Source organism: Culicoides brevitarsis, chromosome 2 (assembly GCF_036172545.1).
Source record: "Culicoides brevitarsis isolate CSIRO-B50_1 chromosome 2, AGI_CSIRO_Cbre_v1, whole genome shotgun sequence".
Taxonomy (NCBI): Eukaryota; Metazoa; Arthropoda; class Insecta; order Diptera; family Ceratopogonidae; genus Culicoides; species Culicoides brevitarsis.
Window position 1 is genome coordinate 28623696 of NC_087086.1, and position 15643 is coordinate 28639338.

A 15643-nucleotide genomic window follows, 5' to 3' on the forward strand; every position below is an offset into this window, starting at 1 on the left:
AATTTAAAAAAAAAATAATTTAATTAATATTAGAGTAATGAGTAAAGTACTTAGTTAACAAAAATTAACATTTTTAAATAACAATCAAAATTTTAATATTTTTTCATTAAAAAAACGTAATTTTATGATAAAATTTTTTAAAAAATCCTTTTGATCAAAAAAAAAAAATTAAAAATAATTTAATTTTCGTTATCAAAAATTTTTAATGGAGACACTCAAAAGAATTTTTAGTCTTAAAAAAGCCTCAAAAATTCACAATTTAAAGAAAATCTTTGACATTTTCAGCTGAAAATTTATCTCTTCCGTCAAAAGTTCACTTATTTGCTCGTCGGTCATTTCCTCAACATAATTCATAAAATTTAAAGAGCACGTTTAATATCATGAACGACGACATCGACGACGACGACGACGATGCATGATAGAAAATGGATAAATATAGCTTTTAATCAAATCAACGCTAATAACAAATAAAAATATATTTCAAAAAAAAAAAAAGCGAAAGCAGACACATTTCTACGGATGTGTGGCGATTGCGAGTGTGATGTGTTGCCATATGATTAATACACTAAATGAATGAAATTGGTGATTAATTTAATGAATGTTGTTTCTCTTCTGCTTCTTCTATTAGTTTGGTTCAAATTTTTCAAATGTGTATTTTATTTCAAACGATAAATAAGAAGCAACTCGCGCGCGTCATAAAATTTTTACTTCCTCTCGATTTTTTCCTGTTTTTTTTTAGTTTAAATGACTTACCTTTGTTATCCACAACTTCCCCGAATTCTCGTTGTTTTTCCATGGCTGCCTTCTTTTGCAAGTCTCCGTGATACGCGACGTTCGAGATATTTTTCGTGTTTTGCTTCAAACGAAGTGTTTCCGGATCGTCGGCGACTTGCGTCACTTTGCCCTTTTGCTTCTCGAATTCCGCATGGTATTTCACGTTGCTCTGGATTTTCGTGTTTTCAGCTATCCGTTTGAGTTCCGGCGTCTCAGCTATCGTCGTGGCTTTGGCTTTCGGTACATGTCTGAAAAAAAATAATAAAAAAAATTATTTATTATTTTGACGAAAAAAATAATTTTAAATTAAATTATTTTTTTTTTTTTTTAATAAATTAATTTATTTTTTTTTAATGATTTTTTTTTTAAATAAAAAAATTAGTGAAAAAATATTAAACCAATAAAAATGCCAGTTTACATTGAAATCATATCATCATAAAATATTTCAAAATAAAAAAAAATAATTTAAATTCATTTTTTTTTATTTAATTATTTTAAAATTAATCTTGAAAAATTATTTAATTGAACAAAATCAATTTTAACTGAAATTTATTTTTTAATCAAAATTTTTAAATTTTAAGTTGAAATTTGAAAACAATGTCAACTAAAATTAATTAAAAAAGTAAAAATAATTAAATAAAATTAAATTTAAATAAATTAAAATTTAACGAAAAAATAAATTTTAATTAAAATAAATATTAATTAAAATAAATTTGTTAAAAGTTTTTATTAATTAATCAAGTACTGCTTTATTATTATTTTTTTAATTAAAAATTTAATTAGAGTTTTATTTTTATATTTTTATGGATTTATTTAAATAAAATCAAATGAATTAAAATTTAATAAAAAAAATAATTAAAAAAAATATAATTTTAATTAAAATTTAATTAATTTAAAAATTTATTTAATTTAATTAAACATTAAGATTTTTTTATGAATATTTTAAATATTTATAATTTTTTTTATAAAAAAATAAATATTTAAAAAAAATCCTAAAGCCTCAAAAAGTGAAATAAAATAATAAAATTTTATCTTTTATTTAGAAATCCAGACATTTTTGTGTCGTGAACGTCGTTGTGGTCTCATTTTTACAATTATTTATTTAGTTGTTGTTTGTGTGAAATGCACACCACCATTCATCATTAAAAATAACTTTTCATTTAAAAAACAAACATTATCTAGATTAATTTTCAAGCAAGACATCAAAATTTCATATATATGAATAAGTGAATGAGCGATTCCAGAACGAATTCGGATGGAATTGAGGCAAAACAGATGGAATCGCTCTCGTTCACTCATCACATTTCGCAGATTCTTTTGCAATTTGAGACAAAGCTGTCCCTGTGTTTCTTTCTTCTACTCTATTTTTTTTTAATGTTCGTGTAACATTTTTTACATTACACGTGCAGTTGTTGTTGTTTTTTTGTGTAATTTTGTAAGCAATGAAGAGAAACGCACAGTTGAACGACTTATTTATAAAAAGCGAAAGAATGAAACATTTGTCTGTAATTTTTCATTCATTTTCCATACACGAGAAATAAAGATTGTAATCTAAGATTCGGAACGACGATGCGAGAGATTCCATGCCGGAGCTGCGGGAAATCTACAAAAATCGAGCTGAAATTGTGTTTAATTGCATTAATAACAACAACAACAACCGTAAAGAAGGTCATATTAGAGGCTATTTGCTTTTCATTCAAGTGTTACTTTTTACTCCATACGCACTCACTCACGAAAAATAAAAAATTATCTCATTCAAGAAAAAAAAAACGCAAAAACAATGGAATGGAACAAAAAATTAAAGACTTATCTTGATATGGCAAAATATGGGTTAAATTCCCATATAAAGCGTACGGTAATTTGAGGCTTAAATTTTATTTTAATGATAATTCTTCCCGACTTCGGAGTAAATTACATTAAAATGAGCGAGTGCGATACAAGATATTTTAATTGGTCATTTCTTTTGTTTTTTTCGGGTAATTTTCTCCAGTTACGCCTCTGTTTTGAATTTTTCGAGAAAAGACACATAAAATACTCCAGACAAGCGTTAAAATCATCTTCTTTGTATCATTACTTAATATTTTTCTGTACTTTTTTGTGTTTCTTTATTTAATAAATAAAAAAAGTCACGGTCTCGTAGTTCTTTTGCACTTTTTTTGTACTTTGATGGTGTTTATTTATTTTATTTTTTTTTTTGCGAGAAATGTTTGAAAAGAGATTTAAAAGAAAAAAATATGAGTGAAATAGGAACTAAATTGTTTTTCAGAAAAAAATACAGTAAGATGAGATCATGATCATGATGAATGGAGTTGCAAGGTTTTATCAGTATTTCGATTTTTTGTAGGAAATTTTGAAGAGTGGTGAGTTTTTGATAAATTTGTGGTGAGTTTTATTTACAAATTTCGAATGTGGTGAATTTGAGGTGAATTAAAAATTTCAAACTTAGTTTTATTTTAATTTTTAAAAATTATTTTCATATAGGTACTATTTATTTTTTTTTTTGTACCTTATAGAAATATTTTTGTTGAATTATAAATTGTGGTGAATATTTGTTAATTTTAAAAATTTTCAAAATGTCTCAAAGTAAAACAATTTGAAGTAAGGATTAATTCATGAGCAAGAACTTTTCCAAAGTTTTGAAAAATTGTGTTTACTATTCATAAAATCATCAATTTTGGTGACAAATTTCAAATGTGCTGAATTTAAAATTTTCAAAATATTTTAATTTTAAAAAATAATTATTAAATATTTTTTTTAAACCTTATAGAAAGTTTTTTTGTAAAATTACAAATTATGGTGAATATTTCTTAATTTTAAATATTTCAAAAATTTTCGAAATTTCTTAAAATTGAATAATTTGAAGTGAAGATGAATTCATTAGCAAAAACTTTTCCAAAGTTTTGAAAAATTTTGACAAATATTCATAAAATCATCAATTTTGGTGAGTTTTTGTTTACAAATTTCAGATTTGTGGTGAGTTTGAGGTGAGTTCAATGAAGTTTTAATGTATTAATTCTAAAGTTCATTAATTTTTCAGAACTTTCGTATTGAACTGATGAAATTTTTACCAAATTTGGTTATTTAAATGGTGAGCTATTTTTTTCTGTACACCAAAATCTGAGGTGAATATAAAATTCGAACAGCAAATGATCAAATTTTTACCAAAAATATATTTGAAATTTTTAATCTACATATTCGAATCCGCAAAATTTATAGAAAATTTGGTGAATTTGAGTCAAATTTAATTGAAAATCGATTTTTAATTAAATTTGACTTAAATTTACCAAATATTCTATCAACTTTGCGGATTTAAGCTTGAGGTGAGTTTTAAGTTTTAACTAAAATTTTAAAAAATTTATTTGTTACTGAGAATTTTTTTATTTATTAAAATGTGAAATTTCATGTAAAATGAGGGGTTCGAAAATAAAATATTTAAATTATTAATAAATTAGTTCAATTATTTTAAATTAAATTAAAATAAAAATTTTTATTTTTGTTCGAATTTAGAAGAGATAAAAATTTGAACAAAATTTTGTACAAATCATTTTTGATTAACTTTTTTTTCTTAAAAAACTTCATACACGAGTAATATTTTTAATTAATTGAAACAAAACTCAACACAAACCCCGACATTTGACACTTGTTTAAAAAAATTTCAATCAAAAAATCGATACCATGAAATTTCATCTCCACAAAAATGTGGTTAGCGCTTGTTGCCTCAGAGTGTCATGTCGAAATCAATTTTCACCCGTGTCGAATTACTTATTCTGTCATCATCATCAAAACTCTTTTCCAGTCACTTAATCACCCAAATTATAATTGTTTACACAAAAATTCGTGTGCGCATCAAGATAACAAAAAAAAACAACACACAAAAAATCAGTCAGTCACTGAACATCATAATAAAAATAATTTGTAATTAAAATGCGTTAAAATCGCTTTCATTTTTTTCGTATCGAATGTCTTTCTTTCTATCGTGATTTCTATGAAGAAAATAGATATGAAATAATAAAAAGCAACAAAAATATGCAGGTGATTATAAAAACAACATTCATAGAAAGCCAGGCATTGCATTCGAATTTTTTTTTTCAGTGTTTCCATTCAGTTCTCGGTTCGCAGTGCAGAGAGAGAGAATGTAAACCTACGACACAAAAAATTCTGTATGTACAGAACGTACGTGAGAATCTGCCGAATGAACTGTATGTCATTAGAAACCAGTACAGGAGATGTCTGCGTAGACCAATGGAGAGGTCGTCGGTCTCCTAAACCGGAGGTTGCGGGTTCGAGTCCCGTCGCAGATATTGTGGAATTTTTTTTACTACCGTTTTTTTTTAATTTTTATTTATTGACTGAACAAATAAATATCGATCAAGTAGCGACAAGTATGACACACATTTGAATTAGACTTTGTACAGTAAAAAAAAATTATCAAAATAAATTCCTTTTATGGTAAATAAATATTTATCAATGGAACGATGATGTCATCGTGCAGCAACAGATAACTCGTTGGTTTTAGAATTCTATTCGTGTCACGTGTTTTGAGTCATAATCAGCGCAACATGAGAATCTAATTAAACGACTTATATTTTTTTTAAATTTTGCGACCAAAACGAGTTTCTTCGAGCTTTACATAACGGCAATATTAAAAAAATACTTACGCTTCGCAATATGGATTTTTGTTAAATCCTTTGTATGTTTTCATGTTGAGTGTCATTCCACATTCGGTGCATTTGAAGCATGCTTTGTGCCATGACTGCAAATAAAGAGACAAAATGCTGTTAGTATTATGGGCAGAGAAAAAATAAATAATAAAAGATATTTGCAATTCAATCCGCATTATAACACTTTTTTTTCGACAGTGTGTGTCTGTGTAGCATGTTTCGCCTCTCTCACAATCGCTTGAAAATAAAACTTAAACTATTTATCTGGCAAGGTCATTTTAATAAAAATCCAGCGCAGCATATATTATTTGTAAAATAATAATTGATCATAGATAGATACTAAAAACGTATGAGACTTGACTTGGTCAACGCAATTCAAGCCAACAGCATATTTTATGGTAATCAATTTATGAGAGAGAGATAAAAATTGAAGAAATTAAAGAAGGGGATTCGAGTCATCATCAATGTCTTCCATGTAGTGGTAGTGACTCAAATTTATCTTTTGTTTTTTTGAATACATGACGAGAGAATGATTTCACAGAAAAAGTGCTAAATAGCAAAAATTTCTGTACGTAAAGTAGAAATTCTCATGAATATTTGACAGAAAGCACTTGCCAAGTTCAATTGATTTTGGAAATGAAACATTTGATGTTTTGGTTATCTAATAGTGAATTGTTTCCAAGTGTGAAGGTCGTAAAAGTTTTTTCGTTAAATTTTGATGTTTGGAGCTCGAGAAATCTATTCACAATGATTTAATTGGGAACCAATAAGGTGTTTGTTTTTTTTTGTCTCCCCTTTAGGCCGCTACAAATTTTTTTCGAACTTTTTGTCCCAAAAACTTTTTTTCAAAATGGGGGGGACAAAAAAATAAAAAAAATTTTTTGAAATACTTTTTCATATAAGGCAAGTACAATTTCAAAAAATGATTTTTTGAACCTTAATTGGGAATGAATAATGATAATGGTGTTTTTTTTCTCCTCTTTATTTAATAAAAACAAGGATGTTTTACATCAACATAGACCTGTCGCGGTAGGCATAATTGGTCTAGATTTTTGGGACGACTTTAAATCCCGGGCGAAAAGGATATATCGCACAACTGACATTTTTGACAAAATTAAGTTAAGAATGAGAAAATATGCCTTAAGACGAGTATTTTAAGATACATTGAGAGATTTTCAAAATTTTTTAAAAAATACCAGTTTTATTTCAATAGAAAGAATAGACGAAAAGGATAAATCGCACAAATGCATGAAAATTGGTAATAAGTCAAATATAAAAATTTCTCCAAATCGTTTTTTGTTCATGTTTTTGTGTTGTTTATGCTCTGTTATTTCATAAAAAGTCAACTTGAACCAAAAAATTTGGAAAAATCTTAAAATTGGAAGACTTAAAAAATCTCATTTTTATATGAAATTTTGTGCAATTGTGCGATTTATCCTTTTTCTCAATAAAAAATTTCCCAAAACTACCCCTTAGAGATTAGATAAAAAATTTTTCTGTACAAAAATTGTTTTTATAGGCCAATTATTTACTTTTGTAAGTTTAAAAATGAAGAAATAGTTTTTAAAAAAATTTTTACTGCTCAAAAACCGTAAAAAAACTTTAAATCGATTATTCTCAGTTTGTTAAAAATGTTAGTTGTGCGATTTATCCTTTTCGCCCGGGAAATAGTTTTCCGGTTTTCCTTCAAATAGTTGGCGATTATCGGGAGCTCGTCGAATTTTCTGGTTACTAGGATTTCACGTATGGGGGTGTTTTTGTCGATTCCTATTTCTTGTAGTTCGGTAAGGTGTTTTGTAAATTAGCTTAAAATCATTTCATTTCATTGTTCCAATAATTTTACTTCGGTAAGTTACTGTTTGGCTATCAGTGGACCACGATCTATATAAAATCACCTTTTTTGTTAAATTTTGTGTCATTTTTGTGATTTTTAGTGCTTTTTCAGCATCAAAAGGAGGTGCAATTGCCTCCCTCTGGATTCGCCCTTGTTGTTTGAATTTCAAGAAGTCCGAAAACTTCAGAAAATTAAGAGTTTCGTCATGTTTAGTGAATCATCAGCCACAAAAGTTGAGTTATTAGGTTCTTGTACGATGTAATTTTCGTCGGAATTATTTATGACTCCTAAATTTCATCAATGCGATTTGAGATTAAAATATTTTGGTTAACTAACAATTAATTGTTTCGAAGTTAAAGAATCACGTCAGTTGATTGTTTTGGATCTTTCAGTTATTTGTAGATAGACTTCAATCCCAAATGGTGGAAACCACAGACTTCCAAATTGAATTCATTCACAAATCTTTAAGTTCTTGATTTCTTGAATGATGTTTGATGCTTTTAAAGTGTTGCTGGATTGATTGTTATTTTCACGCCGAGTTGAAGTAATCAATGTTAAGATTAACATATTTTGTTTATCTAACAATCAATTGTTTGCAAATTTGAAGGTCATGACAATTGTTTTTTGAATCTTTGAAACATTTACAAACCAAAATTCAATTAAAATTTTGTTATATGTCACACTTTGAAAATATTTGTCAGTTACTTGAGTATTTTTTTTATTCTTGAACGATGAAGGGTCCTTAAGAAATCTTCAAGAGATTCTTTGAATTGCATTAAATTCAATTATTTGGTTTTTTTGGTTAACTAACAATTAATTGTTTCCAGATTTAAAAGTTGCTATTTTAATCCAAAAGGTCCAAAATTCTTGATCTCAAGCTGAATACTTCCAATCATGGCCAAATCTCGTGTGAATCACTTCCATTTTTTCATCGAATGACGAAATAACAAAAAAAAAAGTCTTCAACCATCCGTTGTCCAATTGTAACACAATCCAAATGTAAATAAAGTGCCAACATTTATTTTTTTGCCGAATTGATCACACTATGCGCGAAATGTTTATTTATTTTTTTGTCCAGGCCAGCGATAAACACAAAAACTGTTGACGACGTCGAGAGCGAGGAACACAAAACATGACGAAGTCTTTAAATATTTCAGAAGTAAATAAGCTAACTTTGCTCTATATATGTATCACACACGTACGGCAGGCAACACGTATGGGCACGGCAGTACAGGTATGTGGTGTGGTAAATTGAATCGGAGCCGCCATATTTGCAATAACAAAGTCATGTTTTGGGTGTTTTTTGTTCGTTTTTCGACATTCCCCATGAATATATCACTTCATTATCATTTTGGGGGAGATAAGGCGTCGTTTGTCACTTTTTTCCAGGTAATTGTGTGCCTTTTTGAATGCTTAACACGACTTTACAAGTTCACTTTTTTACTGTGGATTGCGATTTTTTTTTGACACGAACAAATATTTGGATAACTCACCTTATCTAAACACTTTAATTCCTCGATGGGATAAACTGTTTTCGAGCAACGTGCACAAGATTTATTCATTTTTGCTGTGTTTAATTTGTAATTTTTTGAATTTGTAACAACAAATTACTTTCTCAGGTAATTCTTTTGTGTAAATTTTTTTTTGTTTTACACTTTTTTCAAGGTAATAATTTTTATTTTATTGCTTTCACGCGTATTTCACTCTGTTTCTCAGTAGTCGATACTGATTCAATTAATTAATTTAACTCGAAATTAATTTGTTTTTATTTCCTCGTCGTATTTACACGTCCGATCGTTTGTAGTTCATTTAGTCAATTGATGAAACTGCTTTCAATTTACTGAATCAGGCTCGCATAGCTGGATTTCATGAGGAAATCCACGTGACTTCACTCTGATTTGAGACGAATGAAAACGATAACTTCCAGTAGGGGGCGCTTTAAGTTATCATTTTCATTCGTCTCAATTCAGACTTTGAGGTTACGTTCGAGGTTACGCGAAAAACAATAACAAAAAATGCTCCGAAAGGCTCTTTTGACCTTTTCGGGCATTGTCAGGCAGCAAAATTGCGTCAAACATGTACCTGTGAGAAATGTTTCGCGTGAACATCTGAGACACCTCAAGGAACTGAAGCAACAAGCGAGACTTTCCTTTAAGAAAGATGAAAAAATGGGAGCCGGTGGATATTTGTTGCTAATTTGTCCTCTAACTGCATTCGGTTTAGGCTGTTGGCAAGTACAAAGGAAGCAATGGAAGGAAGATTTGATCAAAAATCTCGACGAAAAGACCAAAATGCCCGCTGTCCCATGTCCTGACAAGTATTTCTTCTTTAAATTTCTTTCAAAAATTTCCTCTTACATCACATTTTTTTTTATCTTTTTTAGTCTACAAGATATCGATTTCATGGAATATCGCAAAATTATCGTTCGTGGTGAATTTTTGCATGATCGCGAGCTAATCATGGGTCCTCGTTCCTTGATCACAGATGGAGATGTTTCCACTGCAGGAGGCGGCATATTCACTCAACAAAGCGAAAAGCATGGATTTCATGTTGTTACTCCGTTTAAACTTGAAGGACGTGACGATATCATTCTCGTAAATCGTGGATGGGTTCCCGCAAGTCTTAAAAATCCCATGAAACGTGAAGCAGGACAAGTTAAGGGAATTGTGGAATTTGAGGGAATTGTCAGGTTGCAAGAAGCTCGTCCACAGTTTCAACCAGAACATCGTGATAACATGTTCTTCTATCGGGATTTGGTGAAAATGTGCAAATACACGGGAGCTCAACCGTATTTTATTGATGCCTGTGTTGGAGCAACAGTGCCAGGAGGACCAGTTGGAGGACAGACGAGGGTTACTATGCGAAATGAACATATGTCGTATATCATAACGTGGTTCAGTTTGTCCGCATTTACGGGTTATTTGTGGTACCAGATGGTTTTCAAGAAATTTGCCAGAAAAAGGTGAAGTTAGATGAAGAATAAATTGCTAGTTGAATTTTAAAGTGATTTTTGGAAGTTACAAAGCATTTTTAGGAGAATCTTCAGAACATATTCTATGATTTCGCTCTGGATTAGAAGATAAAAGACGAAATATTTTTAACAGAATTGATGGTCAAATTAATCCAACTGAATTTCTTGAATATAAATTCTTTAAGGGTGTTCCAAGACCGTTTTCTGTTTCGCGTTTCCTCCCCCAACATTTTTATCAAAAATCACCATGGGGGAAATAGAAATTTTATATAGATTTTGAAATACTTTTTCATACTAAATGACTCTTAAATGTCTGAGAAATCAAGTTATTCTAGCTTTTTTAGCGATATTTCAGCTGTTTTTCAACAAGTTTGACATTTTGCACTATTTAAGAGGTTATTTCGATTAAGAAATCAAAAATTAATTTTTTACAAAAAATAACGATCAAAAACTGTGTCAAAGCCATTTTTGTCAAATCTTGCTCCAAATGGATAAAAATTTGTCAGAGGGCTCTAATTTATCATTTTTAATCATTTTATAACTCAAAACTAAAAAAAATTTTATGATTTCATAGCTTTGTTTTAGAAAATTCAGAAGTCAAAGCCACGAAATGAAAAAATTCTAATTTATCATTTTTACACTTGCCAAAACTGAAAAAAAAATTTTCATTTTTGTTTTAAAAACTAAATCAAGAGCAAAAAAACTGTGAAAAACTATTTTCAAATCTTCGAAATTTTATATCTTTTTTAACATTTTATATAAAACTCAAAAAATTGAAACATTTTTGCAAAAAAATAAATCAAGATGTGTCATTTTTAAATATTTTTTGTTAATTAGGCCGCTCTAAATCATTTTTAATCATTTTATAACTCAAAACTGCCAAAAAATTGAAACTGAAAAAAAATTTTTACTTTGAAATAGTTTTGTTTTAAAAATAAATCAAGAGCAAAAAAACTGTGTCAAAAACTGTGTCAAAGCTGTTTTTGTCAAATCTTGCTCCAAATGGATAGAAATTTGTCAGAGGGCTCTAATTTATCATTTTTAATCATTTTATAACTCAAAACTGCCAAAAAATTGAAACTGAAAAAAAATTTTTTATTTGACATAGTTTTGTTTTAAAAACTAAATCAAGAGCAAAAAAACTGTGTCAAAAACTGTGTCAAAGCTATTTTGTCAAATCTTTGCTCCAAATGGATTAAAATTTGTCAAAAACTCTAAATTTTTTAATCATTTTATAACTCAAAACTGCCAAAAAATAGAAACTGGAAAAAAATTTTTCTTTGAATAGTTTTGTTTTCAAAACAAAATTAAAGCAAAAAAATTGTCAAAAATTAAAATTTTTGTCAAATCTTGCTCCAAATGGATAAAAATTTGTCAGAGGGCTCTAATTTATCATTTTTAATCATTTTATAACTCAAAACTGCCAAAAAATTGAAACTGACATCCTTTGACATAGTTTTGTTTTAAAAACTAAATCAAGAGCAAAAAAACTGTGTCAAAAACTGTGTCAAAGCTTTTTTTGACAAATCTTGCTCCAAATGGATAAAAATTTGTCAGAGGGCTCTAATTTATCATTTTTAATCATTTTATAACTCAAAACTGCCAAAAAAATGAAACTGAAAAAAAAATTTCTTTGACATAGTTTGTTTTGAAAACTAAATCAAAAACTGTGTCAAAGCCATTTTTGACAAATCTTGCTCCAAATGGATAAAAATTTGTCAAAGGGCTCTAATTTATCATTTTTAATCATTTTATAACTCAAAACTGCCAAATAATTGAAACTGAAAAAAAAATTTTTCTTTGACATAGTTTTGTTTTGAAAACTAAATCAAAAACTGTGTCAAAACCATTTTGAAAACTTTTTTAGATTAAATTAATTTTTTATCAAAAATTTTTTTTATCTACAATTTTAGCTGGTGAGGATTTTGGCTGAAATTTTTTTTGATCAATTTTTTTCGCTAACATCTTAAAATGGCGCCTGTACATCGGAAACGCCAAATTTTAGAAAAAGTCCAAAACAAAAGTTGTTTCTAATGCCAAAACCTACAATTTTAGCTGGTGAACAGTGATCTAGCTCAATACCGCAGAGGCAATTCGCGCAAATGCGCGGTGGGCCGCTTCGATTTTTAGCAAAATTTACGAATTTTTGGGCCGAATTGTCGAAAAATCCTTAAAAATCATGAAATGGGCCGGTGAAAATACAGAATGCGCGGGCCGATTTTTTTCCAGTCCGCCTCTGTCAATACCCCAGATTGGGGTCTCTGGATAATCAAGTTAGCAGCTAAACGTAACGTAACGTAACGATATTTTTAAACTTTTGAATCGCCACTGTTACGGTTCTCATGGATTTCCACACGACATCCAGTCACTCGCCTCACTGATTGTTTTGATTCTAAACGTAAATTTTTGTCTCGTCGAAAAATAACAAATTTCCCCACAAAATGAGTCAAAAAAGCAAGGAACATCGCGAAAAAATCACAGACGACATCATGGACGAAGACACCACAGATTCTTTGGACATAAAACCCCCTCAGGCGCAGCGAATGCACAAAATGAAGAAAACTTCAAAAGACAAGTACGCGAAATACAAACACCGAAGCCTCGAAGGTTATGAAGAAAAAAGCTACAAACACAGAGAATCGTCGCGAGAATCCTCCCACAAATCCGGTCATTACGACAAACAATATTACAAGGAACGCTCGAGCCGTGATGCTTACTACAAATCACAAAAACATCAGGAGGAACCTTCGGAAGCCGATCGCATGGCTGACGAAATGCTCCAAGACTTACGCAGCAAATTGCTCATGAAACGCCACAAATCGAGCGAAAGTGCGGCAGAACAGCAGCACCACCACCAAAGCGAAAAGTCGAAAAAACGCAGCAAAAACCGAGATTTAGAGGAAAAAGAGGAATGGAAAGCGAAGAGAAGTAAACAAATCGAAAACGATGAAGAGCTTTTGGCGAGAAAAAGTCGCATTTTGAAAGCTGAACGTGAGATGACGCAACGTAAGGAAATGGCTCGCAAGGAATTAGAAGCCCGGCGTGATAAACTATCGGAAAAGGCAGCTTATAAAACGGATAAAAAGGATTACAAGCCATATGCGGATCACGATGACGACGATGAAGATGATGATGATGATGAAGAAGATGAAGTTGTCATGGTGTCAGATCACAGTGAGGAGTCTATCAGTCCCGTTTCCAGTCCGGAATGCATTGGACGAGAAGATGACCCGAAAAAATCCTCTGAGAGACGCGAAAGGGACCAATCGGACAAGGAAATGGAAGATGATAGATCAAATACTTCGAAATCCCCTCGAGATGGCAGTGATGATGATACCGAAGATCATTCAAGCTCCACGTCAGATGATGAAGATGAAGAAGAAGAAGAAGATAACGAACCTCGTGATGTTCCAATGGAACAAGAAAAAGATCAAAAATCCCCTGAAAATAAAGAAAAACCCGAAAAAAAGGAAGAAATCGTAAATGACTTACCAAGCTACTATCCAGCTATTCAAGGATGTCGTTCAGTAGAAGAGTTCCAATGTTTGAATCGAATCGAGGAGGGAACTTACGGAGTTGTTTACAGAGCTAAAGATAAAAGAACTGACGAAGTTGTCGCTCTAAAACGATTAAAAATGGAAAAAGAAAAGGAAGGGTTCCCCATAACCTCTCTTCGGGAGATCAATACTTTGCTCAAAGGACAACATCCGAACATCGTGACCGTGAGAGAAATTGTCGTCGGTAGTAACATGGATAAAATTTTCATCGTCATGGATTACGTTGAACACGATTTAAAATCTTTGATTGAAACGATGAAACACAAAAAGCAATCTTTCCTCCCGGGCGAAGTAAAATGTCTTTTGCAACAATTACTTCGAGCTGTTGCCCATCTTCATGACAACTGGATTTTGCATCGTGACTTGAAGACATCCAATCTCCTCTTATCTCACAAGGGAATTTTAAAAGTTGGCGATTTCGGGTTAGCTCGCGAGTATGGGTCACCTCTAAAGCACTACACGCCAATTGTGGTGACTTTATGGTATCGCGCTCCCGAATTACTTCTCTGCTGCAAAGAATATTCAACTCCCATCGACGTTTGGTCCGTCGGATGCATTTTTGCCGAACTCCTAACGTTCCATCCTCTTTTCCCCGGAAAATCCGAACTTGACCAATTGAATAGGATTTTCAAGGATTTGGGAACGCCCAATGAGAAAATCTGGCCTGGGTATAACGAGTTGCCAGCGGTGCAGAAAATGACTTTTACTGAATATCCCGTTTCGAATTTGAGGAAAAAGTTTTTCAAACATACCAGTGAATTTGGGTTGGCGTTGTTGCAGGGATTGTTGACGTATGATCCGAAACAGAGGTTGACGGCAGAAGCGGCATTGAAGTCAAATTATTTTAAGGAATTGCCGCTGCCGATAGATCCAGCGATGTTTCCAACGTGGCCCGCGAAAAGTGAGTTGGGATTGAAGAAAGCTTTGGCATCGAGTCCGAAACCGCCGAGTGGGGGAGGAGAGTATAAGAGATTAGGGGAAGATATAAATGTGCCAGGGGGATTCACGTTGTCAGCAGGACCGGGATTTAGTTTAAGATTTTAAATTTAAAAAAAAATAATAATAAATAATAAAAATAAACAGAAATTCAATTCAAAAAATATTTTGTGTTTTTGCTTGACTTGTCCTCGAATTTTCCATTTTTGTCATATTTTTCATTTATAAAAACAAAGAATTTTGCAAATTTGTCAAAAAAATATTTAAAAAATTTTTTTTTCTTTAATTTTTTTCTTAAATTCCTCATGAGAGAAAAATTTCATGTTTTGAAATAAATAACCTTTCTAAATTTTTCTTATGTCAATTTTGTACGAAAAAAATAATTTAATTAATAAAATTGAATATTTTAATGATTTTAATTCAAAATTTTACTAGAAATATTTTTTAAAAGTAAAGTCAAGTAAATTTAAATCAAAAATTAAATTATTTAAAACTAATTAATAAAGATGAAAAAATTTCAAAATTAAATTAAATTAAAATTTTCTGTTTGACTTTTCCTCGAGTTTTCCATAAAATATTATTATTTAACAATATTTTTGAATTTTAAAAACAAAATTTTACAAATTTGTCTAAAAAAAATTAAAATGGGACTTTATTTTAGATTTTTTTAAATTAAATCTTTTCATAAAATTTTATATATTTAAAAATGAAAAATCTTTCTAAGTTTTTTTATGTCAATTTTGTACGAAAAAAATTATTTAATTTTAAATTCAAAATTTTACTAAAAATATTTTTTAAAGTAAAGTCAAGTAAATTTGAATTAATTCAAAACTTCAAAATATTAAACTTTAATAACTTCTTAAAAAATTTTTAAATTAAAAAATAATATTTTTGATATTTTTTTTTTGTT

At 30.0% G+C, this 15643-nt stretch overlaps 3 protein-coding genes and 1 non-coding gene across 6 annotated transcripts in view; 3 read left to right on the forward strand and 1 right to left on the reverse strand.

The window, feature by feature from the left end:
- LOC134832646 (LIM and SH3 domain protein Lasp) overlaps positions 1–15643 on the reverse strand; it is a 214399-nt gene that overhangs the window by 4152 nt on the left and 194604 nt on the right. For 2 of the 3 annotated variants that reach the window (XM_063846743.1, XM_063846741.1), the window contains exons 1-3: positions 8763–9070; positions 5433–5527; positions 754–1022 (exon numbers count right to left, since the gene is read on the reverse strand). In XM_063846743.1, coding sequence (XP_063702813.1) covers positions 754–1022; positions 5433–5527; positions 8763–8831 — 433 coding nt within the window. In that variant the 5' untranslated portion in view covers positions 8832–9070. Of the gene's footprint in view, positions 1–753; positions 1023–5432; positions 5528–8762; positions 9071–15643 lie in introns of those variants that run through there. The other variant, XM_063846742.1, reaches the window with a different exon arrangement.
- Positions 5003–5075, forward strand: Trnar-ccu (transfer RNA arginine (anticodon CCU)). Its single transcript has one exon. It is a non-coding gene; the product is annotated as a tRNA-Arg (tRNA).
- Positions 9259–10297, forward strand: LOC134830516 (SURF1-like protein). The gene is made up of 2 exons (XM_063844023.1): positions 9259–9586; positions 9653–10297. Exons 1-2 carry the CDS (start codon positions 9285–9287, stop codon positions 10233–10235), a joined length of 885 nt encoding a protein of 294 aa, XP_063700093.1. The 5' UTR covers positions 9259–9284; the 3' UTR covers positions 10236–10297.
- Positions 12644–14846, forward strand: LOC134830168 (cyclin-dependent kinase 11B). Its single transcript, XM_063843559.1, has one exon. The coding sequence runs from the start codon at positions 12682–12684 to the stop codon at positions 14839–14841; it is 2160 nt and encodes a 719-aa protein (XP_063699629.1). The 5' UTR covers positions 12644–12681; the 3' UTR covers positions 14842–14846.